The 27,207-nt window shown below is 43.0% G+C and overlaps 1 protein-coding gene across 5 annotated transcripts in view; it reads left to right on the top strand.

The window, feature by feature from the left end:
- The window catches only part of CNTN5 (contactin 5), a 948,473-nt gene that overhangs the window by 662,288 nt on the left and 258,978 nt on the right, over positions 1 to 27,207 (top strand). For all 5 annotated transcript variants that reach the window (XM_069969612.1, XM_069969611.1, XM_069969613.1 and 2 more), the window contains one exon: positions 12,637 to 12,732. In XM_069969612.1, coding sequence (XP_069825713.1) covers positions 12,637 to 12,732 — 96 coding nt within the window. The remainder of the gene's footprint in view (positions 1 to 12,636; positions 12,733 to 27,207) is intronic.

The following is a 27,207-nucleotide window of genomic DNA, read 5'->3' as shown; positions in this document are numbered from 1 at the left end:
AAGAGAAAAAGAGTAAAACAGAATAAAATAAGTCAGAGAAAGTCATCCTTTCATATCCGCCTGCGAGACTGAGATGAGAAGAGCGAGCAGAACAGTCAATGGCTTAATGTTTCCACACTGGAAATGAAACCTTTTTATAGTACTATCGGGTCAGAGCCTTTCACAGCTGTGGAAGTGGCTCAAAATAGAAGTTGCGTCAACTTGCGCTACACTGTATGGCCACCCAGCGAAACAACACAGTGCTGCACCTCTAAGGGAAACATAACAAAGGGTCAGAATGGAAAGGAAAAGCTGAAAAAGAATATAAAAGTATTTCGGAATAATATCTAAAAATCTTCAGTGGTTGTCTACACTGACCAATGTCTATAGAGGCCAACGTTCCAGTGTGTATGATGAGAATAAAGATAGGGCAAGGTAAGGCAAGTAGGGCAAGGTAACTGTATCAATAGCACACCACCTGTTCTGCCTAAGATTGTACCCCCTTGTCCTTGTAATAAGTTTTTAACTCCTGAACCTTATTTAGCCCTCTAACATATATAAATGTTTTAATCATCACTCTCTTCCCTTCTTCCTCCTGTAACATATATAAAGGTTTCCACTATTATCCACCATTATATATACACAGCCCAGCATACCATTATATATATACAGCTCAGCATACCATTATATATACATACAGCCTAGCATACCATTATATATATATATATATATATATATATATATATATATATATATATATACATACATACAGCCCAGCATACCATTATATATATATATATATATATATATATATACACACAGCACCGCCTACCAATATATATATATATATATATATATATATATATATATATATATATACAGCCCAGCATACCATCATATATATACAGAGCAACATACCATTATATATATATATATATATACATACATACAGCCCAGCATACCATTATATATACACAGCCCAGCATACATTTTTATATGTGTGTGTATATATATATATATATATATATATATATATATATATATATACAGCCCAGCATACCATTATATACACAGCCCAGCATACCATTATATATGCAGCCCGGCATACCATTATATATACAGCTCAGCAGACCATTATATATACACAGCCCAGCATACAATTAGCTTTCCCTATCTCCTGGCTGCACTTTTTGAGCTGTCAGAAAACACTGTCCCTAAATCCTTCTCTTCCGAAGTCTTCACTAACACAGTACTGCCAATATGATACTCAGACAGAGGATTGCTTCTTCCCAAGTGCATTATTTTACATTTGTTAACATTAAACTTCATTTTTCATAGTTTTAAACACTTATTCAGCAACACTAAATCATTGGGTAACCGCATCTATACAAGACTCTCTTTAAGTCTATGTGGCCATACACATTGTATGACAAATTCAAACTGCATGAGATGGATTTTTTATTGAGTTCCTTCAATCAAGGCTGCACAAATGGTAAGCAGCGTTGTCTACGTCTCAACTTTCTCAGTATATTTGCTAGGCCTAGTGCTCAGTGTATGGTACATTGTCTGCCTGGGCAACGGTTGTAGTTCCACATGGGGATCCACACCTGAAATAAATCAGATTTGCTGAACCAGACTCTAAAGAAATCTCGAGGATTCTCTCATCTCTAGTCAGAATATATAGAGCAGTAAGGAAGACAATAAACAATTACATTGAAGTAAATGGAAAAAAAAGAGGCTGAAGATGACATTTTCTATTCTGTAAGAATGTATCTATATTACAGATGGAGCAACGTTGTGATATATGAAGCTCTGAAGCACCTGCTCTATGAATTATCGACCCATCTAGGTGCATCTATCTACATCCCTATGTACAATAAGGATGAACGGGATGACTGCCGCACATTACCGTACATCATGCTTGTTTAGTAGGTCATGGCACATGGCTCAATGAACCATATTCCATCTGTATGGTCCCTACAAGTGAGAACCTGTATATTAGGTTGGAAACTTATGACATCAAGCAGCTGGGACTCCGGCTTACAAACCGGAAGAAGCAATGTCGTTGAATTAATATACGGTCCGCTGTAGGTTCCCAGGCTCATTGAGTAGATCATAACCAAGCTGTCGTGGTCTTCCGCCAAGCGTTGTCCATTCCTATCGCATACAGGTTGATTTCTAGGTTTAATTAAACAGATTTGTCATTTCGCGTGATGTGTCATCTGTGATGTTCAGGTAACCCCATTACATTGCCGTAACACAGAGAACAAAATACTTCAATGGAAAAACTAAGCTCTGCTACATCTGTATTGTATTTTCCTTTCTTTTTGAGGACCCCAACTATTTTTGTGTTTTTTTTTTTTTTTTTTGTGAATATGATTAAGCATTTGTGGGTCAATGTTTAGCTGTACACTCTCGTGCCTGCAAGGACTCTATATTGGGGAATGACTCTTTAATTCTATTGTCGAACTGTTCAGGTCCGGCAATGTTCTCCAAACCTTTAGGGCCAGTTCACACAGAGTAAACTCGTCGTAATTTCCATAGCGGAATCCCGCCTGTCGTCTGTTTCAATAGGACGGCTCTGGAGCCTCAGCTGAGAGCGGCAGAAGCAGAGGCAGGAGCCGTCCCATTGAAACACGGCAGACAGGATTTCACGGCAGAGAGCTCTGCTGTGGAATCCCACCGATTTTACTTTGTGTGAACTGATCCTAAGGGTATGTTTCTAAAAGCGGCAGATCTCTCGGGCGCGGAATCCCGCCTGCCTCTCCAACCTGTCTCACAGTGGGAAGGGCTCGCCCACCTCTGCTCCCGTGCAAAGAATTGACACGTCAATTTTTTAGATGGAGAGCGACGGAAGTGGAGATGTGCAAGCCCTTCCACAGAGATACCATGAGACACTGAAGCAGGCGGGATTCTGAGGCAGAGAGATCCACTGCGGAATTCCACCACTTTTGCTCAGTGTGAACATACCCTAATGCTTGGCATTGGATTCCCCAGGAGAGTCCTCGATTACATTTATTTAGAGAAAGGCGTCAACTATTTCTAGTTTATAAAATAGTAACACGTGGAGACACATAATCCTACACAGAATCCATATTTAACATATACATCACTATTCCTTCTGTGCCATCTGTTTCATTCCAGCTCAGCTGCATCAATGCATTGCATTACTGTAACTGTGTCATGTGATCAAAACTCCGACCCACAGAAAATCACAGTGTTTCATGTGCCAGAGGAAGTGTCTGTCTTGGCTCAGATGACTTCCTGTGAAGTACAGGATGACATCATCACTTATCAGATCTCCTTTGGCTGCTTCCTATCAACGATTTTTAACAATTAACGATAAATGATCTCAAACGAGAGATACCTGAAATCGTTCACTATATTACACAGAACGATAGTCGTTACTACGACCATCTACTCAATCTCATCCTGGCAAATGAACGAACAATGTAAAAATTATATTGAACGATTAGCGAACAATTGTGGAATTGCAGCGAATTATGGAACAATGAGTTTAGGTTCAGCGATCATTGACACACAAACGATTTTTCACATGTAGTGTTTTTGCAGCTTTTGTCTGACTTTTATGCTGTGGTTTTTAATTGATTCCATGAAAGTTACTCTTTTTACTATAGCATCATACGTTAATAAAGAATGTATTACTCTCTGATGATTATAAGGGGTGCACAGGTAGCGGCTACTTTTGGATTCTGGGAGTCCCTCTGCCTCACAGGAAGATGCTAGTTTTTTAAATGGCACATGGTAGATATGGACCCTTCTCAGGGCGGTATTACCAGCTGCTACTGCCCCTGGCACTACACCTGCATACCTTTCTGAACATCATATTGATATCTGATCAGTCTTAGGCTGCATTCCCACATATACTGTACCACATGCAGCCGCAACCAGACCCTCATGTGGTAACCAATAGGCGTATGGCTAATAATCCCGGTAACAGCACATGACTACTGGGGAAGAAATGGGAGAGTGGTTTCGGCCACATGTAATTATCCACATGGATAAACATTGTCTGAATTGTGTTTTTCATGGTTTTAACGGCTTAAAACAGATAGGTAGATTGATAGGTAATAGCTCCAGGTGTCACAAAGAACACCGCCATACCAGACCTGCCCAATGTCCCGTACTGTGACAGGATAACACCGCCATACCTGACCAATACCACCATACTGTGAGTGGATAACACCGCCATACCAGACCTTACCAATACCACCATACTGTAACTGGGTAGCACCGCCATACCAGACCTGACCAATACTACCATACTGTGACTGGATAACACTGCCACACCAGACCTGACCAATACCAACATGCTGTGACTGGGTAACACTGACACACCAGACCTGACCAATACCGACATGCTGTGACTGGGTAACACCGCCATACTAGACCTGAACAACATCGCCATACCACATATGGCCGGTTGGTTAGGGTCGAATTAAGTTTTTGCATATTATTATAATCATTATGAACTGGCTACCTAAGAGTCCAGGAAACCTAACTCATTGATATGCTAATCAGTGTTTGCCCTATTTGTAGCTACTTTGCATATAACAGCGTCGTCCCCCATCTCTCCACATCTTGTGTGGACGGCTCCTTGGCCGGTAGCCTCTTCTTATAACCACGTACAGGCTTTGACTTTGTAGCATTGATTAGATGTTCTTATTCTTGTCTCGCCATTGTTGTATGTAGAGACCGGCTTGTGAGTATAGAAGCTTAGCCTTAGGGCTGCTACACATGGCTGTATTAGTGAAGCTGTCATAGGACTCCATTAGACCCCTACTGTAACCTCCATATGCTCCAGTTTCATACATTGCATGTTCCATTAGGCTCTGGCTTTACATCTGGCTTCTGTGCTCAGATCTTTCCTGCATGTTACAAATCCATATTATATGCAGTCTATGAGCTCATACTCTACCTCATATAGACCTGCACTGGCCCATAGCAGAACTGGTGGATTCCCCAGTGGGCCACTTATTGGTGCAATTTTTATAAAATTGTGGCTAAAATGCACCAGTTTTGTGCAATTCCTGGGAAGTCTTTGGTGACTTTGTTGCATCCTGAAAGGCTAGGTAGGGTAAGAGTGGTTATAGCTATGTGTGACCTTAGTCCGATATTGTGGAATGTTTTGGTGGAAGCAATATTGTGGAGACATTCTCCCCCCCAGAAGCATCATGCCATATACATACCATAGGGTAATACACAAAAGTGCCTACAGTTCTTTAAGGCGAATCTGCTAAATAATAGGCTATAAAAACAGATTTGTTGTGAATAATCACATAACATCACATAAATACAGGATTAAGCGTTTCGGGGAAAACCACTTAATGCTCTGTCCTGTGTACAACTGCGCATGTGTACAGATGGTCCGTGTCCACAATCGTTAACAGAGAATCCTTGGGGTGCTTGCATTGTATGGTCAGCTCTCCTATCACACGGCACCAAAACCTCTGCAACCACACAGTGACATTATACTGACAGGATTGTTACATAATACAGAGCATTGTCTCCTGGTAAGCATGCATGGCTGAAAACATAATTAGCAAAATTTAAGATTATAATCAACCTAAATTATTGTTCTCAGCTGATATACAACCTGTATGATGGACAGGGGTCTTTCCTTGTATGAGAGCACAAAGGACTTGGACTTACTGTCTGAAAAGATCAAATATTGGCATGAAGGGAGCATGGAGCACAGTCTGACAGGAAGGGAGACACCTAGTGGCCATATGTATAAGACTGATTTAACCCCTTAAGGACTGGGCCAATTGTCACTTTTGCATTTTCGTTTTTCCCTCCTCCCCTTCTAAGAGCCATAACTCTTTCAATTTTCCACCTACAGGGCCATGCGAGGGCTTGTTTTTTGCAGGAACAGGTGTACTTTGTAAAAGCATCATTCAATCTGCCATAAAATGAATGACAGAACCCCAAAATATCATTTATGGGGTGAATTTGGGTAAAAAAAATGTGATTCTGCTAACTTTGGGGGGTTCTGAGGTTACATATTGCATTTCACGGTAAAACTGGCATTTTTTCTTTATTCTATAGGTCGGGCTGAACACAACGATATGCAGGTTTACTAGGTTTCTAATGTTTTACTATTTTTATTAGCAGAAAAACTTTAAAAAAAAGCAATCTTTGCAATTTTTTTTTACCGCTTTTTGTTCACGCCGTTCACAGTGCGGGAAGAATATTGGTTTATTTTAATAGATCGGATGATTACGCATGCTACGGTATATTATATGTTAATGAACTTTATTATTTTTTTATGCTTTAGGTATAATATGGGAAGGAGGGGTGATTTTCACTTTTATTGGGGGAGGGGCTTTGGGACATTTTTAAAAAACTTTTATAGATTTTTTTTTAAACACTTTTTAAGTCCCTTTAGGAGACTTTTACATTATTACATACTCTGATCAATGCTATGCCATAGCATAGCCGTGATCAGTGTAATCTGCGATCTTCTGATCGAGCCTGCCTGTGGCCTGTGGCAGACTCTATCAGAAGATCGGACTGCGCGGAGGTAAGGATTAGAGCTCCGGCAGTCAGGCCATACGATCCGGACCCCCACAGCTGGTCCTCACCGGCTAAGGAGCAAATTCAGCTCATGAGCCGGCTCCATAGCCCGGGACCACAGATAGGCGTACATTCATGTCCTCCTGCCTTAAGGCCTAGCAGCAAGGAGCGTAAATGTACGCCCGTGGTCCTTAAGGGGTTAAACATAGAAAATGTAAAAAAAAAAAAAAAGCAAGTATGTAGCAAAACTGCTTTCCATCACAACCCCTGTTGGCATGAGGACCAGACTAGAGTAAGGAGAAAGAGGGCAATGAAGCTCTGGGCCAGATACTGGACGATAACAACTAAACACATACAAGAGTTTAATAAAGAGTCCAATAAAATAAACATAAAAAAAAATCAAAAACATCTGTCACATCATACAGGGTTTTTGGTCTGTATGAATGAATGAATGAACGTCACTTCTCTCTAAAAAGAAATATTGTGTCTGTCTAAGTAGCGGAGAATTATAACCTATGATATAATGTGGCGTTATAGAATTGAGTGGGAGTCGGAGAAGATTAGTATGCAAAGTAATATTATCGAACAGCCTTGGCGGCGCGGCGGTGAGAGTCTCAGATATCAGGTCATTAGGTGGCTACCTCCCGAGGAGATTAATCAGGGAATAAATTAAAAGCTGCAGCAATGAGTCATGAATCCAATGTTCTGATTAAGACTATTGTTCTCCCAGCCCTGTCTTTATGTGGTTTAATTCCCACCTATCATTATCAGCTCTCAGATACGGCCGCCCGGAAGAGTTGTATTAATAGAAATTACACCGGCTCTGATGAAGTAATAAGAATGGGAAAGACGCCTTCTCGTCACGTATATACACTCGCTTCCTAAAGAAGACTTATTAATGAGGTACCTACTGCGCAGGTTAGGCCGGTCATGCGCAGTAGGTACCTTACCTTTTATATGGTGACTTTCGACAGATGGTGTGGGGGTGATTGGGTGTATTGGATTTTGAAGGAGGGTTGTCCAGCGAAAATCCTTTTCTTTCAAAATAACTGGTGTCAGAAAGTTATATAGATTTGTAATTTACTTCTATTTAAAAATCTCCAGTCTTCCAGTACTTATCAGCTGCTGTATGCCCTGCAGGAAGTGTTGCATTCTTTTCCAGTCTGACACAGTGCTCTGTATATGTCAGGAACTGTCCAGAGCAGCAGCAAATCCCCATAGAAAACCTCTCCTGCTCTGGACAGTTCCTGACATGGACAGATGTGGCAAATATGCAAAAGAACACTGCAGAGACAACATCATGTGTCTCGACGTCAGTGAACTAGCCAGGAAAGGAACAACCAAGCCAAGGAATGTCTCCAATCAAGGAAACCACCCAAGCAAGGTATCTATCCACAGACAGCTGTTTCGGAGTTTTTGCCCCTCATCAGTGTGGAGTAGAAATCTGGCTAGTGGGAGCAATGCCAAGTAAGTGCATGCAAAAGGACGCTGGTTGACCTCAGGGAAATCAACCAAAACAACGCAGAGACACCATCACATGTCTTGACGTCAGTGAATTCTAGGACATTGCCCCCTGGAAATAAAATATGCAAAAGAACACTGCAGAGACACCATCACGTATCTCGACATCAGTGAACTAGGCAGCCCTTCCTCCAGCAAGGAACAACCAAGCCAAGCAATGTTTCCAATCAGGGAAACCACAAAAGCAAGGTATCCATCCACAGACAGCTATTTCAGGGGTTTTGCCCCTCATCAGTGTGGAGTAGAAATCTGGCTAGTGGGAGCAATGCCTAGTAAGTGCATGCAAAAGGGCGCTGGTTGACCTCAGGGAAATCAACCAAAACACCTCAGAGACACCATCACATGTCTCAACGTCAGTGTATTCTAGGACATTGCCCTCTGGGGAATCAAATATGCAAAAGAACACTGCAGAGACAGACCTTCCTCTGGGAAGGAACAACCAAGCCAAGGACTGTCTTCAATCAAGGAAACCCCCCAAGCAAAGAATCCATCCACAGACAGCTGTTTCGGGGTATTTTCCCCTCATCAGTGTGGAGTAGGATTCACTGACATCGAGACACGTAATGGTGTCTCTGCAGTGATCTTTTGCATATTTGATTCCCCAGGGCGCAATGTTCTAGAATACACTCACGTCGAGACACATGATGGTGTCTCTGTGGTGTTTTAGTTGATCTCCCTGAGGTCAACAAGCGTCCTTTTGCATGGACAGAGGTGGCAGCAGAGAGTACTGTGTCTGAATGGAAAGAATACACTACTTCCCACAGAACATACAGCAGTTGATAAGTACTGGAAGACATGAGATTTTATTTTATTTACAAATCTGTATAACTTTTTGAAACTAGTTGATTTGAAAACTTTTTTTTCCCTCCGGAGTATCCCTTTAAATCATAGTTAAAAATCTAGGCAGCCTGAAAATGGCTTCCATACAAACCAGAGCTGTAATGAGATCCAATGCGATTTTTGCCCAATAATTCTCTCATTTTGGCCGTATAAATTGTAAGAATTTTCCGATCTCCATAGGCGATAATACGAAGATTTATTTCCAGACTTGAGAATTCCGTATTCTCTTTGTATAAGTAACTGCTCGGATAAGTTTTCTAATCTTCAGACGCAGTCATTGGCTTCATCAGATCCCGACAGGCTTCAAGAAGGACGTTTTACGTATCAAACATCTGTGGGAACAATGGGGGGAAGAAACACACAGCTCAGGTTTTTTTGTTTTTTTTTCCTATAAGTTCTTCTCACCCCTGGTAACATTGACTCTTCTGTTTTTCTCGGCATCTCAGAAGTATCTTAATTCATTTTCTTATCATCACATAATAGCCTCCCAGCTCCGTCGTATTGATAAGGCTCCCTAAACCAATGCTCGGCAGATTATGGAGTTTAATCTCATTACATGAGTGTTATCTTTCTGCCGGATGATAACTTCAAATGACAGAGATAACTGATAATCAGGATGGTGCTGAGAACGTCCTCAACGGCCAAATAGACTTTTCCCTTTAAAATATTCATTGTGGCTTCTTACATTGCATTTCAATTAAAAAAAAAACAAAAAAAAAAAACATTGACTTAAGCTACAAAGGAGAAGGACTTTCTGTAATCAACTCTTACGGGTTGAAAGTAGATCTCGAATACTGAAATTGATTTGAAATTCTTTGCTGATTCATTTTTATGATAATAATAAAAAAAAAACAACTCCAGATTGTAAGTATAGACATCATTAAAAGCGGTATACCCATCCTAAGATAATAGGGGGTCTGACTGCTGTATACTGCATTCATGGGGGCTGCCAAACAGCTCTGAGGTCATGTTCATCAGCCCTATCGACAATGAATGGTAGGGTCAGGATCGGTGGGGGTTGTGGGCATCCTTGAGGTGGAAATACCCCTTTAACCCCTTCAGGACCAGACTAATTTTTATTTTTTTTTATTTTTTTGCGCTTTTGTTTTTTCCTCCTCTTGTTTAAAAGGCCATAGCACTTACATTTTGTCACCTAGAAACCCACATGAGCCCTTATTTTTTGCGCCACTAATTGTACTTTGCAATGGCAGACTTAATTTTTGCATAAAGTACACTGCGAAACCAGGAAAAAACATAAATGTGTGATAAAAAAATAAAATAATAATAATAATTTGGGCAGTATTTGTATTTACGCTGTTTGCCCTAGGGTAAAACTGACTTGTTATGCATGGGGAGGGGATTATTTATTAATAAAAACAAAAAACATTTATTTTCTTTTTTGACACATATACTAGAAGAACCCCTGGGGTTAGGGTTATTCCCCCTGAGGTTAGGGTTATTTCCCCTGGGGTTAGGGTTATTTCCCCTGGGGTTAGGGTTATTTCCCCTGGGGTTAGGGTTACATCCCCTGGGGTTAGGGTTATTCCCCCTGGGGTTAGGGTTATTTCCCCTGGCGTTAGGGTTATTTCCCCTGGGGTTAGGGTTATTCCCCCTGGGGTTAGGGTTACATCCCCTGGGGTTAGGGTTATTCCCCCTGGGGTTAGGGTTATTCCCCCCCTGGGGTTAGGGTTATTCCCCCTGGGGTTAGGGTTACATCCCCTGGGGTTAGGGTTATTCCCCCTGGGGGACTTCTAGTATAGCCACACTGATCTCTCATAGAGATCTATGCAGTATAAATATACTGCATAGTTGATATATAGATATCAACTTTGACAGCTGCATTTAAAATGCTAATTAGCGGGCACAGTGATCGGACTGTGCCCGCTAATTGCTGCGGCTAATTGCTGCCGTGTGACCCCCCTCTGAGCTCCCCCACCCGCATGAGGACGTACAGTTACGCCCTCATGCGGGAAGAGGTTAATAAAGCTCTGGAGCTTACTGACCCCTGTTTTTCCCCTTCAGAATGTAGTATAATTTGGACTTAAAGGGGTACTCCAGACAATTTAATTTCATATTATTATTATTATTATTATTAGTATTTTTTATTATTTTTTCAAAAGAACTGGTGTCAGAAAGTTATATACAGATTGTTAAATTAATTCATTATATATATATATATATATATATATATATATAAACCTCAAGCATTCCAGTACCTATCAGCTGCTATATGTCCTGCAGGAAGTGGTATATTCTCTTCAGTCTGACACAGTGCTCTCTGCTGCCACCTCTGTCCATGTCAGGAACTGTCCAGAGCAACAGCAAATCCCCATAGAAAACCTCTCCTGCTCTGGGCAGTTCCTGACATGGACAGAGGTGGCAGCTCTCCCGCAGATGTCTTGCTCACCCAATCAGTGGCTGCGGTAGGGCAGCGTACGGATTGGCTGAGCGGGACGTCCAGATGCCGGGAACCCCCGAAGCAAGCCTTAGCAGGTGATATATGCGGGGGGTTAACTTACATACTCGGAGCGGGATGTCAATCGAGCTGCGAGTATGTATTCTCATAAAAAAGAACTGGTACTGGATCCGCAACGGATTGTGCTGCGAATTCGCAGCATGAAATCCGCTGCAAATGCGGTACGTGTGAAGGCACCGTCTGAGACATTTATGGTCTATCCACACAATAGGCCATAAATATAGAATATATATAGATCCCATCTGTGCCATGTCATTTATGCAACTCCCATTAAAGTCAATGGGAGTTAGGCTATGTTCACACGGCGTATCAGACCGGCCTTTCCGTGACCCCGGCCGGGTCTCGGAACGGCCGGTCTGTGCCCGGTTCATCGCAGACGGTACTTAAGTACCGGCCGGATGATCCGACCGCGGAGCGCTAGCTTCACTGTGTGAACTGACAGGTCTTTCTGCGGCCGGAATTCACTGAATTGCGGACGCAGAAAACTGACCTGTCAGTTTTGTTTCGGCGCCGCATGGGCTCCCGGCCGGAGCGTGTACGATGTGTGTACACTCCTGCAGGGATCCCATTCAACATAAAGCTATGTCACACATCGCAAAACTATGGCCGTAGTTCTGCGGCGAGAACTACGGTCGTAGTTTTACGTAGTGAGTGTGAACATAGCCTTAAACTGTATAAAGCAGCCAGGTGTACTGTTTTGGATTCCAAGCACCTTTGGTTGCCACAAACAAGTCAAAGGGGGCCAGGAGGCCCCGACTCTCAGGTTAGCTAGAGGATGGCGGTCCAATCAATATTGTAAACAAGCATTGATCTCCTAGATTGGCGCTCGTTTACTGGGCCTATTACATGACACAATAATCAGTTAGCAAGGGCATCACTATAAGCGATATCCGTGCAGTCCTTGCCCAAACTGGTCTTCTCCTGCGCTCTGCATACTTCCCGGACTCGTGGCTGCAGCATATAAAAATGATAATAATAATTGCAATTGCCCAGACTTTAACCCCCTTTCTGCCACAGTGCTTTATTTTCTGCTTATTATTTTTTCCCCTTTAATATAGGCCATGTCCCCTGCCGAGGGAGATGAGCAGTGTAATATCCTTTATGACTAAAGTGGTGACCCAAAACGCGTTGGTCACAGTGATTCATGATGGTCGATAAAGTTCAGGCTCTGTTCTATTTATTTCATGGCATTGGGTATAAACAGTGAATACGCGAGTCAGGATTTGCCGTCCTCTTGTTTCCCATGTACAATATAATAATAATATATCCTCTCTTATTTACAGATCTTGGTAATTTCAGCGGCCGTGTACGAAGTGCCGTCTCTGTGCGGGAAGGACAAGGAGTGGTTCTTATGTGTTCTCCTCCGCATCACTCACCAGGTACTACGCCATTGTACTTTATTATTAGTCTTATAATCATTGTAATTTCTCAAGGTCTAAAAGCTCATAGTAAATGGCTTTCTTATATATTTTCAACGCTTTTAGTCACTCCTGAAATAGAGCTGTATACTCCAGTCAGGGTTTATGAGAAATAACTTGGTCTAAAGGTAAAGGATATGTGAAATGTGTACAGGGCCGGCTCCAGGGTTTTGCGGGCCCTTGGGCGACAGAGCCTCAGCGGGCCCCTCACCTATGCACTATGCACCCATCATCCATACACTTGAGACACCACTAACATACACAAACGCACAGTATTGACACTGACTGACACAGACACTGACTGACTGACACACTCACACAGCACTTATAGCTCTGTCTTCTCCCTCTTCCTCTCTGTCCGACTGCTCTCCACACTGTAAGGTTGATGACCTATGGGTCATGTGATCAGGTCCTTCACCCTTTGACATCCTTGACCTGGCTCTGTCCATGTTCTTGCGCTACCTATGAGCTCTGTCGTCAGAGCAGACACACAAGGTGTGACTAAGGGAATAGAGAAGGCTTGCGTCACCCGGGGGTGGAGATATCGGTGTACAGGGAGGCCTCCAGTGCACCTAAAGACCTCATTTGCATATTGCGGAATTGGCAAAGATATTGAGAGATTGAAAAGAGGTCTGCAACAGCAGAATCGGCGTGGCCGTGGTCGTTGGCCAGAGTTCATAGATGAATGAGTAAACCGGAGTATCTCTCGCTTTTAAAAAAGGTCAACTCCCAGTCTTCAGCAGCCAGGACATGCCAGAAGTTGGACTTTTGCAAGTTTTGAGGCTATAGATCATAGACCACAGCTCTGATACTGTTCTTTAGTCTTTGTTGGTGATATGTTGACACTTCCATTTGGGGTCCCATCCATTCCTGCTGTTGACAGTGTCATCGGTTGTCCCATTAATCTGACATGTCAAGAATAGGGCATAATTCACCAATGGAAGCCAGTGGGTTCCATAGAGCACCACCTCATCTCACGACCTGGAACACCTCCATGGTTTCCATTATGAAGAGAAGTCATGGTTTAGATAGAAACAGATCAAAACATTCTTTTCTAAAGAGTAAAAAATTAGAAGCGATCCATTAAATTTTAGTTTTGCCCAAAGATCCCAAGATCCCCCATTGTTTGAAGTCGAAAAATGGTCATGGACATGAGTTGGAAAGAAGAGATGACCAACCTCATAGATGCTCAATCCAGGTTCTTCTATCAAGTAACATAATCCTTCAATAGGCTTCCTCCATATTAGCTGGTACGGGAGGGATAAAGCACATGGAGGGGCACCGGGACAGGAGGAAGCATTCACAAGCCATGGTGACTTGGACCCGCATCGGGAAGGGTCACCAATTTGCTTCTTCTCGATGGACTATCCCAAACTCTAAGTTATAAAAGTTAACTTTTCTTACATAAAAATAGACATACGCTAATAGGAATCATCCAAGTTTACAAGTACAATAGAATACGCCGTCTTCAGGATACGATACATAACATTGTGTTAAGCAAGCTTCAATCACACGTATTATATTCACAGCAACTATGACATGATGCAAGAAACGGGAACGGCTTAAGTGTTAAATGAGATAAAGGAATAAAAGAGATGAGCGGCATTGTATCTGGATGTAAAACGAGCCTCAGATCCGAGACAAGAAGGGGTTCATGATCTGGTTCTCATCTCAGCACAAGCTGGAAGGCCTCACTATGGTATAAAAGATGGCTTTCTTGCATTGTGTATGGAGCCCACTAGAGAATAATACAACACAGTATAACTATACATTGTCAGAATATCATACCTATAAATGATTTGCATAGCTCTATGGATTCCTTTACACAATATGGGCATACATGGCTCTTAAAGGGCTAGCTTACCATTCTGGATAAAGCTGCTTATTGGGTTACAGCGAATGTTTATCATGAAAATGCCTTTGAATCCTACTAAAGTTATCCTATTATCATCTACAACATCTACAAAAAAAAAAAAAAAATTGTCTTGCAATACCACTCCTGACCACATGGTATGCTGTTAAACTTAAACATGTCTACATTTAGCAAAATGTTGTTAATATTTTAATTATACAAATATATTTCTCAGCCATATAGATTTCTCTCTTTTTTTTTTTTACATTTTTAACACCTTCAATATAGCACCTACTTAGAGTAATTGTATTTTTTTCCATAATTTATTAGATTTTTTTTCTTCCAATAATTGAATTTTACATGAAGACCATCAAGGGTTTTATTATTGCATTATTGATTTTTTTTTTTAACCACAGTTGTCACAATCGAGTTCTCTCCCGAGTCTACTTACTCCCGACTCAGCTGCTTGGTCACATGACAAGTCTCTCATTTGAATGTAAATTTGAAACAATGGAGATGGGAGAACAGGGAATTATTATTCCTGCCTTCCCTCCTATCGTATTGTCTCTGACCGATGGGCACTTAACATACAGCTTTATGTGTAGTAATTACTCCACAGTGCTGTAAAACACAGCATGTTATAAACTAATTGTAACTCTAGTATATATAGGTAGATGAATAGAAGAGCTCTCCTGTTGTTCAGGATCCTCTTCTCTTTAGCAAAGTGGAGAGTGGTCAACAAGAGGGTCTCGCACTGTGGAGGACCTGTGCTGTCCTGCATTAAAAAGATGTGAATGGACACTGCAGGAAGTGGTGTATTCTTTCTAGTCTGACACAGTGCTCTATACTGCCACCTCTGTCCATGTCAGCAACTATCCAGAGCAGGAGAGGTTTTCTATAGGGATTTGCTACTGCTCTGGACAGTTCCTGACATGGACAGAGGTGGCAGCAGAGAGCACTGTGTCAGACTGGAAAGATTACACCACTTCCTGCAAGGCATACAGCAGCTGATAAGTACTGGAAGACTTGAGATTTATAAATAGAAGTAAATTACAAACCTGTATAACTTTCTGAAATCAGTTGATTTGAATACAATACCCCACAAGAACCTAGAGGTGGAAACATTTACAGGCACCATACAAGTACGGTTCTATATGCAAAATGCAGACACCATACCAATAGTCAAAAGGGATCAAACCTGGAATTTGTTTTTGCAGAACTTTTTTTTTTTTTTTTTTTAAACTTTGCTGTTGTTATTCTTTTGATCTACATAGCAAATTATTGCAAATTTTGAACAATTTGAATTACGAACGTATAATCCGTCGGGCAGGATTTACCGTTATCACTTGAGAAGTAACATAAAGCTGATTCATTGGTTCCCGCGTTAGTGGAAATATTGAAGGTGTTTAATATCGGCGACATATTTCTTTATTATTAGGTTATTTCTCTGCTGCTCTTGAACTTCAGACTAAGAAATCACATACCGAAAATATATATTACCAGCCATGTGCGGGCGGCATAATTAATAGAATACTGCCGGCTCGTAAAACCAGCGTCACAATTGTCAATGGCGTCAGATTCTCTCGTCTTTATCAAGGAGAGGGGGGGGGGGGGGGCAATAATAAGGTCAGATGGAGAAAGTACAATGAGAGGCTTATAAGGGGCATCATACAGTATATCAGTATAGGGGGCAGAATTCCCCCCATTGTCTTTCACTCTGGAATACAAACACATTGCTTATAGCCTGCTGCCATTGTTACATATAGGATATGTTAGGCTCCTATACTGTAAGTTTCCCAGCAGTTAGACCTCTATACTGTATACCTGCAGTAAGGACCCCACATAATATATACCTCCCTCCCCCCTCTGTAGTTGTTCCCCCATACTGTATACATTCCCCCTCTGCAGGTAGCCCCCATACTGTATATATTCCCCCTCTGCAGGTAGCCCCCATACTGTATACATCCCCCCTCTGCTGGTAGCCCCCATACTGTGTACATTCCCCCTCTGCAGGTAGCCCCCATGCTGTATACATCCCCCTCTGCTGGTAGCCCCCATACTGTATACATCCCCCTCTGCAGGTAGCCCCCATACTGTATACATCCCCCTCTGCAGGTAGCCCCCATACTGTATTCATCCCCATCTGTAATTGTTTCCCCATACTGTATACCTACCTCCCTGCAGTAATGTCTCCCATACGGTCAACATCTCCCTCTGTAATTGTTCCCCCATACTGTATACCTCCATTCCCACCCCTGCAGGTAGCCCCCATACTGTATACATCCCACTCTGTAGTTGTTTCCCCATACTGTATACCTTCCCCTCTGCAGTAATGCCCCCCCATACTGTATACCTTCCTCCCCCCTTTGTAGTTCTTCCCCCATACTCATGCTTCCCCATACTGTATACCTCCCTCTCTGCAGGTAGTCCCCTTCTCTCCCTCCTCTATACCCTCTGTCCCTCCATATTCAATGTCCCCTACTGTGCATCCTCTTACCTCTCCTGCCTCCCCTGCAGCTTTTGTTAAGCAGGTGGGGGCGGAACATAACAAGTCCGGCCCTGATTGTCTGATGCCCAGGCCCTATTCCACGGAATGATTATCGTCCGTATTTAGCCAATATCGGCCGTGATGGCTGATAATCGTCACGTGGAATGAGAGGCAACAATCAGCCGACATCGTTCATGTCAGCTGATGATTGAAGTCGTTTGTCTTTGAACATGTTGAAAGACAAACGACTTATAAAGTAACAATCTGCTGCCGCCGCTCCGGGGGTTAGGAGCGGCGGTAGTAGACCGCCGCTAAATCCTATAGGCAGCCCGGACGATCAGCGATCACCAGGGCAGCCCCCCGCAGCTCTCCCGCAGATATGTATCAGGTTATTATATATGTATATCTATGTATAAGGCTATTATATATGTATATGTATCAGGTTATTATATGTATATGTATCAGGTTTTTATACATGTATATGTATGTATCAGGTTATTATATATGTATATCTAGGTATCAGGTAACATAATAAATTGTTACTTTGTATTCCAAGCACAGGCTCTGCAGACAGAAACAAATCGGCCTCCTCTTTTACAATGCAGAACGTTCTGCCTAGAAGAGAGGAGCCGCTTACATAGGAAACAGTTATAAAAAATCCTCATCACAACAAAGAAGCCGATGCATTATTTATGAGAATCTAGATTAAACAAATTAGGTTTGCTTGAAATTAGACTCAATTTGGGTAAAACAGCATACAGCATTTGTTGTTTTATCGCTTCTGAATTGGAATTTGTGGATTTAGAGGAAAGTAGCAGATGCTTTAATAGTTTAAGCAATTGTCAGCTCATCTAGTGACGGTGGCGGGAACGCCGGGTTACAGCCCGCTCCTCTGACTGGGAGATGTAAAACCTGATGGAGAGACGTGTTATCTATGTGTGGTATAACTATAGTAATAACCGTTATGTAGCACAAAGAGATTCTGCAGCGTCTTACAATTCCACCACCATGTACAAAACCAGGCATTAGAGCGACTCTGTAGCCACAATCTGACTCCCCCCCCCCCCCCAAACCGCTTGTACCTTCGGATAGCTGCTTTAAATCCAAGATCTGCCCTGGGGTCCGTTCGGCAGTTATTGTCCTGAAAAACAACTTTTAAACTGGCAGCCCCATGTCCAATGGCCGGGGCTTAGATTGTGTATGCATTAGGCTGGCACAACCTCTCTGTCCCTCCTCCCCACCCTCCTCATCATTAGGAATGATCCAGGCAGATTGTCTCCTATTCCCCACCTGTGTCAGCACAGAACAGGGGCTGGATCATTAAGGCACCTGTGCAAATGTTCAGACAGGAGAAAATGTTTCAGTGGCATTCCTAATGATGAAGAGGGTGGGGAGGAGGGACGGAGGGGTGGTGCAAAGTTAGGGCACAGATACTTCCGTTGGGCACGAGGCTGCAAGTTTAAAAGTTGTTTTTTAGGACAATAACTGCATCACCTGACAAACGGACCCCAGGACAGATCTTGGATTAAAAGCAGCAATCCGAAGGTACAAGTGGTTTGGGGGGTCAGATGTGGGTACAGAGTCACTTTAAGATAGAAAAATAAATAATTAAAGGGGAAGTCTGGTGATATTTCAAAATTTCTATGAGGCAGGGAGGAACATACTAAACAAGCACTACTTACCTCTCCCGCTGCCTCCGAACCACTGCCCTGCCGATCTAAGACCCCACCGGCCTCCGAAATCCCCAGCTCAAGCAACATGACGACCCGGATGATGGATAGCCCTGTCAGCCAATCAGTGACTAGGAAGGGACACTGATACAGTCACTGATTGGTTGAGCGAACTATCCATCAGTCAAGTTGGGATGACTTGGGGGAAAATGAGTTCCGTCCGGAATCCTGGAGGCTGTGATGTGGCACATTGGAGGCACGGGGAGAAGTGAGTACGGCTTACTTATTATGCTCTGCCCTGGCGGACGTAAAATTTTAAAAATCACCGGACTTCTCCTTTAAGTAACAAGGAGTTACCACCAAACTATTACATCACTGGATTTATTTGTCCACATATTGTGACATCACTGTGTGTATTATCCCTGTACAATGACATCACTGTGTGTATTATCCCTGTATGATGACATCACTGTGTGTACTATAAATAATAATAATAATAATAATAATAATAATAATAATAATTTTATTTATTTATAATTTTTTATGGTTTTCATTTGGAAAAAATAAATAAATAATAATAATTTGTAGTGTACAGAAATAATCTGTCATGATTCGGAGGGCTTTGAGTGGTCTTTGTGATCACCAGCTGGGATATCACACTTTTACACTCACTTAGCCCAGGCCTGACACCAATCAGCAGTAAAAGTACATTGTATAATCGGTAAGCTATGTATATCACATTGTTTTTGTGACAGCTTCAGCATTTTAAGCTTTTGTGTTTATCCCAGAAAAACCCTTTAATGCCAGAAATATCAGCAGTACATGTGCGTAGATGAGACTCCGCAATTAGAGACGAGCAAAGCCGGGAAATGTGCTGCACCAGCATTGTGCCACAGTATAAAGCCTGGAATAAAGAGCTTTATTGTATAAGGAAGTGGCGGCTAAAGTGGGGGTCCGTGTTAGAGCGCTCTATCCTCCATTGTCCTGGATGAAGGAAATGTCAGGCGTCCTCGCCTCATGTTATGCAGTAGGGCCACCTAACCTTTCCTGGGAATGCTTTCCACAAGACGATGGAGGTGTCTGTGGGAATTTTTGCCTATTCAGCCAAAAGCACTTTTGTGAGTCCAGACACTGATGTTGGATGAGAAGGTCAGCAACGCGATTCATCACAGAGGAGGCTGATGAAGTTGGGATAGGGGTATGCCAACCAGGGGCGGATTAACTTTACCATAGGCCCGGGCTGTTCACCAAGCCTGGGCCCCCCCACCCCACTGTAACTATGGCAACACTAGCGTGGTGTTTATAGTACAGGATAGATAATAGCATGGTTCCTTCATATGGGCCAAAATTGCGGTAAAAAAGCAGCTATTTTTTGCAAATCATGGCAGAACTGTAGCCAGGAGACAGTACACCACTGAAAGTATAAGTCTTTTTGGGTGGTCATGGGCCCCCCAGGAGCTCTGGGCCTATTATAATCCGCTACTGATTCCAACATAAACGCGTATGCCCTATCCACAAAGTAAAGATAAGTGTCAGATTGTGGGGAACAGTGACTAGGATCAAGTCATGCATGTGTGGCTATCTCCAGCACTCCCACTGTACATACTGTACACATCACACTCAGTGCCGTATTTGCCACTAGGCACCCGTGGTCCGGTGCCTAGGGCGGCAGCCTGCAGGGGTCGGCACTGTCGCATCAAAACTTTTTTTTTTATTACTTTTTTTTAAACTCTCCATTTCCCACCCACCGCATACTTTATGTTGAAAACAGCCTCAGGAAGGTGTGTATGTGTGTGTGTGTGTGGGGGAGGGGTCTGTAAAGGTGGTTGTTAGGGAGAGTGGCGGCTACTTTCACTTACCTGACGCTTCAGAGTCAGTTGCATGTGACATTCCTTAACCCCTCCTGTGCTGACCTGGCTACATCCTCCTCCACCCGACCCCAGGATCTTCTTGGCTGTGACCACCATCCAGCTTTGAGCTTTTCTGAGAAGTAAGGAATAGACTTGGGACTGTATACTAAGCAGAGGGGAATGAGGTATTTACATAGGACTGTATGCTAAACAGAGGAGAGTAATGGTGCGTTTACACGAAACGATTATCGTGCGAATTTGCGCGATAACGATCGAATTTGAACGATAATCGTACATGTAAACGCAGCGAACGATCAAACGACGAACGAGAAATCATTCATTTTGATCTTTCAACATGTTCTCAAATCGTCGTTAGTCATTCGCAAAAAAAACCCCTTCGTTCCATGTAAACGGTCGTCGCGAGTATCCGGCCGCCCGCCGCCCGGTCCCCCACTCATCTGCAGCCCCCTGCGCCGGCTCGATCACCACCCCCGCCGGCCGATTAGCACCCTCACCGCCCTGCCCCCACCACCCCCGCCGGCCGATCAGCACCCCCGCCGCCCTGCCCCCCCCACCGCTGCGCCGATCGCCACCCCCGCCAGCCGATCAGCACCCCTGCTGCCCCGATCAGCACCCCCGCCGCCCCGATCGCCACCCCCGCCGCTCCGTTCGCCACCCCGATAGCCCCCGCCGCCCCGGCCTCGAGCATACCTTACCTACCGGCCGATCAGCACCCCTGCTGCCCCGATCAGCATCCCCGCCGGATCAGCACCCCCGCCGCCCCAATCGCCACCCCCGCCGTCCCGATCGCCACCCCCGCTGCTCCGATCTCCACCCCCGCCGTTTCGATAGCCCCCGCCGCCCCGGCTACAAGCATACCTTACCTGCTCGGTGTAGAGGGTGTTTGAAATTCCCGGCTCCCCTCTTCAGTGCATTGATTGGCTGAAGAGGAGCTGTTTGAAATTCCCGGCTCCCCTCTTCAGCCAATCAGTGCTGCTGTGCATTGATTGGCTGAAGAGGGGAGCCGGGAATTTCAAACAGCTCCTCTTCAGCCTATCAATGCACTGAAGAGGGGAGCCGGGAATTTCGAACACCCGCTACGCTTAGTCGGTAAGATATGCTTGTGGCCGGGGTTTGCGGGGGCTATCGGAGCGGCGGCGGGAGCGATCGGAGCGGCGGCAGGAGCGATCGGAGCGGCGGGGTGGCGATCGAGCCGGCGCAGGGGACTGCGGATGAGCGGGGGGCCAGGCGGCGGATGAGCGGGGGGCCGGGCTGCGAGCGGGGGGCTGGGCTGCGGGCGGGCCGGGCTGCGAGCGATCTTAAAACGATCGCAAAACGATTTTTCCGTATAATATCGTACCGTCTAAGCGCTGATCGTTATTTTAAAAAAAAGTTACGCCGACATCGTTAATCGTGCGATCGGGCCAATTATTGTCCCGTGTAAACGTAGCATAAGGTATATACATGGGGCTGTATACTGAGCAGAGGAGAGTAAGGTATATACATGGGACTGTATACATGGGAAAATTACTTGTAAGATGACCAAACTAACCTGGTGGTGTTGTGCAAATCATAGGCACAACACTAGTAGGCGTTTTTGTTGGGTTAGTCCGCTGCCTGGCCTCTGGTTCTCTGCTCCCGGCACCCGTCCTGATGCCAAAGCATGAAAGTGCAGTTTGGAATAGACCATTGGACCATACATACAGCCACGCGCAGGACTCACAAAATAACTGCAAGGACCTCACAGGTGTCCATCTTGGACGTTTATTCACACTAGGCTTAAAAATGAGCGACGCGTTTCGGTGTCGGACTGACACCTTTATCAAGCTCCTATATACAATAACATAAATTACTTAATTACAAAGACAAAGATCCTCTATATAACTAAGAAACGACATAAAATGAGTATTAAAACCTATCATGCAGGACTGAACAGACCGTATGGCATAGACATGAACATTGCTAAGGACTATGGCTCAAATTAGAATGACTGACACAGTTAGCCAATATCAGGTCAGTTATGTCAAAAAAGTATAAACGGCTACAGAACACTCCAAAAATGAAACCAATTGGGCAGACTCAATACACTTGACTCAATTCCTAAAGGTCAAATCGGCTATAGCAATAAAATCACAAAAATGCTGTGTGTTAGATTGGTTGTAAACTACTTGTAGCAATGTGCCAGCAACTTACCTCCTCACTGCTAAACGCCAAGGCTTGCTCTGAGAGCAGCAGCAGCCCCATGACATCACTTCCCCTGACGTCACCTGACTGACATCACCTGACACACATCAGGAGCTGTTAACCCTCACAGCACCGGGGCCTATAGCGGGCAGTGGGAGAATGTGGAGGAATGTTTATGTGACAACATTGGATAACCGTCTGGAATATTCATAGAATCCAATTGCTTTAAATGAGAGGTGTAAAGAGTGTATAAGATCCTAAAATGTATATACAAAAGATATATATATATGATTAAAATATCTTTGTCTATAGAGTAAATAAAGTACATATAAATAATTAAAAGGCTTGCTAGAATATAATAGTGGCCTGCTGATTTGATTAAAAAACAATTGTGAGATGCACTGGAAAAGGTACATTACAAAAAATATATATATATTTATTTTTATATATATATATATATATATATATATATATATATATATATATATATATACAAACACACATATATATAATAACCTTTTACATACAGAATACATATGCCCAATATTGGTGCAGAACAATAAACAGTTATATCCCAGATTCAAGTGCTTCATTTAGGCCCTCTGGCATAAGTGTTTTCAACTTGAATATCCAAAAGGCTTCTCGCCTATTGAGCGTTTTTTGTCTATTGGCCTCTAAATCAACAAACAAAGAAAAAGCCATGTCACACATCCCCAAAGAAAATGATGGAATAAACTGTATGCTCAAGTGAAAGATAATACAGATTTTATTAGTACACAAAAACTACAAAATGCAAAACATACATGATAAAATCAATTAAAACCACAACATACAAGAGGCCCATGTTAAATAAACATGGAACCAGGACATACCGACATGTATGAATATTGTGATCCCCCTATGGCTAATGGTATTGACTCACAACTAAAGTAATGTAATGCTGTCAGAGTATAAACAATAAAGTCTGTATAAATGACTAAACTCTATGGACACAAAACAAAGAATAGCAGGGAGAGTAAGAAAAAATGTGAGAGCCAAATAAATAAATCAAATATCACCAAGGGGGGAATCCATGTCGGCCTTCTATTACCATCTACCGAAGATACATAAAAATGAGGAGAATCCACCTGGTAGGCCTATCATCTCGGGAATAGGATCCCTTACCAGCCAACTGTCTCATTCTGTAGACTTACATTTGCAAGAGATTGTTGTTAAGTTATCATCATACCTTCGAGACTCCACGTCCCTTATATGCGACCTGAAGGATATACCATGGAGCGCTGACTATCTTCTTATGTCATTGGATGTGACGGCCCTACACTCCAATATTGAGCACACCTTAGGCCTTCAAACAATTTCGACATTTCTACAAGAAGAAGGCAAATACACACAGCCACAAATAGACTTCATTTTGGCCAGCTTGGAATTTATACTCACGCATAATGTTTTCACTTATGCTGGGATGATTTACCATCAGACACGTGGCACCGCTATGGGGACTCGGGCCGCGCCCAGTTACGCTAACATCTTTATGGGCGGGTTCGAGTCCCTATACATTCGGAGGTCCCCTTGGTTTGACAGTCATGTGGTGTACTACAAAAGGTACATCGACGACCTCTTTCTGATATGGAGGGGTGACAGGCAATCTGCTGAAGACTTTATTGATCATCTTAACCATAACACATGGGGCATACAGTTCACAGCACATGTTGACCAAGAGAAAATGATATTTCTTGACCTGGAAGTAAGCACCACTGGTGATAAAATCATCACTAGAACCCAGTTTGAAAAGGTGGACACAAACAGCTACCTGGACTACCGAAGCGCCCATTACAGAAAGTGGGTCAAAAATATACCCTTTAGTCAGTACAGGCGGATACGAAAAAACTGTAGCCTTACTGCAGATTATAAAAAACAGTCTAAAGTTTTAAAAAACAGATTCCAACAAAAGGGGTATCCCAATGCTATTCTATCTGCAGCTTTCAAGTCTAACCTGGCAGGAAAATCAGGACGAAATCCTATTTCCAAAACATACAGAGAAGGGCAGTGGGAATTTCAAATTAATTTCATCACAAGGTACAATACACACAACAAAAATATCAGGGAAAGTCTAGAAAGAAATTGGAAAATCCTTCTGAAAGACCCTATTCTCAAGACGGTCACCCCTCAACGACCAAAGATTACCTTCAGAAGGGGCAAAACCCTAAAAAATATTTTGGCCCCCAGCCGGGTGAAAAGCAATATGGCAAGCAAGCCATTACGAGGACATAAGGGCACTGTGAGTAAATGTGGCAGTAGTGGTTGTCTCTGCTGTGAGACGATAACCGACCAATCCCGATCTTTCAAATCTAATATCACAGGAGAGGTTTTTAACATCCAATCTGATCTCGACTGTGGTTCGGACTATGTGATCTATCTTCCCGAGTGCGAGTGTGGCCTCCAGTATGTTGGGAGGACCACACAAACACTCAGAAGGAGATTGACTGGCCACCGTTTCAACACCAATTCTCATTTTACCAAACACAGTGTGTCGAGGCACCTACTTGAATTTCCCCACAGCGACTTCAGCTGTATTAAAGTAGCAAACAAAAAAATATAAAAAAAAATAGGAGAGCGAACTTTACATCTGATAAAATCATAAATATGTGTCGTTAAAAAGGGAGCACAAATGTTACTCACGCTGAGGAGGGGAGTTTTGGAACGCTCCCCTCCACCTCCAGGTTCTCCTTCAGAAAGATCTCAGCAGGCATCCAGATCAGTCTTTGTTTCTTGTAGCTACCTTTCAGCATCTGGAGAGAAACACTGGGATCCCTGTATCCATTTCTCAAGTAAATTAGGGTTCTGTATACACTTTACTAGGTTTTATTCATAGCCCTAAGTGCTCTCCTATTTTTTATTTTTTTTTTGTTTGGTATTTCGGAGACCGGGGAACTGGGAGTTCACAACGGGAGGATCGCAGCGAGCCTTGCATAATTATCTTTGGGCGTGTTACTTTTAGGAGTGGTGAAATCCTCACCACTCACCAAGTGTAAGTTCACCATTTCTAAGGACTAGTTCACACAGAAGACTTTACCGCTCCCAAAGTTTTTTTTTCTTTCTTCTCTATTTTTAGCTGTATTAAAGTGGCACCCTTAGAACAGGTCCCAACGACAGAGGCCAATAGACAAAAAACGCTCAATAGGCGAGAAGCCTTTTGGATATTCAAGTTGACCAGAGGGCCTAAATGAAGCACTAGAATCTGGGATATAACTGTTTATTGTTCTGCACCAATATTGGGCATATGTATTCTGTATGTAAAAGGTTATTATATATATGTGTGTTTATATATATATATATATATATATATATATTTGTAATGTACCTTTTCCAGTGCATCTCACAATTGTTTTTTAATCAAATCAGCAGGCCACTATTATATTCTAGCAAGCCTTTTAATTATTTATATGTACTTTATTTACTCTATAGACAAAGATATTTTAATCATATATATATATATATCTTTTGTATATCCATTATAGGATCTTATACACTCTTTACACCTCTCATTTAAAGCAAATGGATTCTATGAATATTCCAGACGGTTATCCAATGTTGTCACATAAACATTCCTCCACATTCTGCCACTGCCCGCTATAGGCCCCGGTGCTGTGAGGGTTAACAGCTCCTGATGTGTGTCAGGTGATGTCAGTCAGGTGACGTCAGGGGAAGTGATGTCATGGGGCTGCTGCTGCTCTCAGAGCAAGCCTTGGCGTTTAGCAGTGAGGAGGTAAGTTGCTGGCACATTGCTACAAGTAGTTTACAACCAATCTAACACACAGCATTTTTGTGATTTTATTGCTATAGCCGATTTGACCTTTAGGAATTGAGTCAAGTGTATTGAGTCTGCCCAATTGGTTTCATTTTTGGAGTGTTGTGTAGCCGTTTATACCTTTTTGACATAACTGACCTGATATTGGCTAACTGTGTCAGTCATTGTAATTTGAGCCATAGTCCTTAGCAATGTTCATGTCTATGCCATACGGTCTGTTCAGTCCTGCATGATAGGTTTTAGTACTCATTTTATGTCGTTTCTTAGTTATATAGAGGATCTTTGTCTTTGTAATTAAGTAATTTATGTTATTGTATATAGGAGCTTGATAAAGGTGTCAGTCCGACACCGAAACGCGTCGCTCATTTTTAAGCCTAGTGTGAATAAACGCCCAAGATGGACACCTATGAGGTCCTTGCAGTTATTTTGTGAGTCCTGCGCCGTGGCTGTATATATATGGTCCAATGGTCTATTCCAAATTGCATTTTCGTGCTTTGGCATCAGGACGGGTGCCGGGAGCAGAGAACCAGAGGCCAGGCAGCGGACTAACCCAACAAAAACGCCTACTAGTGTTGTGCCTATGA

Source organism: Dendropsophus ebraccatus, chromosome 5, assembly GCF_027789765.1.
Source record: "Dendropsophus ebraccatus isolate aDenEbr1 chromosome 5, aDenEbr1.pat, whole genome shotgun sequence".
NCBI lineage: Eukaryota > Metazoa > Chordata > Amphibia > Anura > Hylidae > Dendropsophus > Dendropsophus ebraccatus.
Note: the sequence above shows the minus strand (reverse complement) of the source record. Positions and strands in the feature narration are given on the sequence as shown.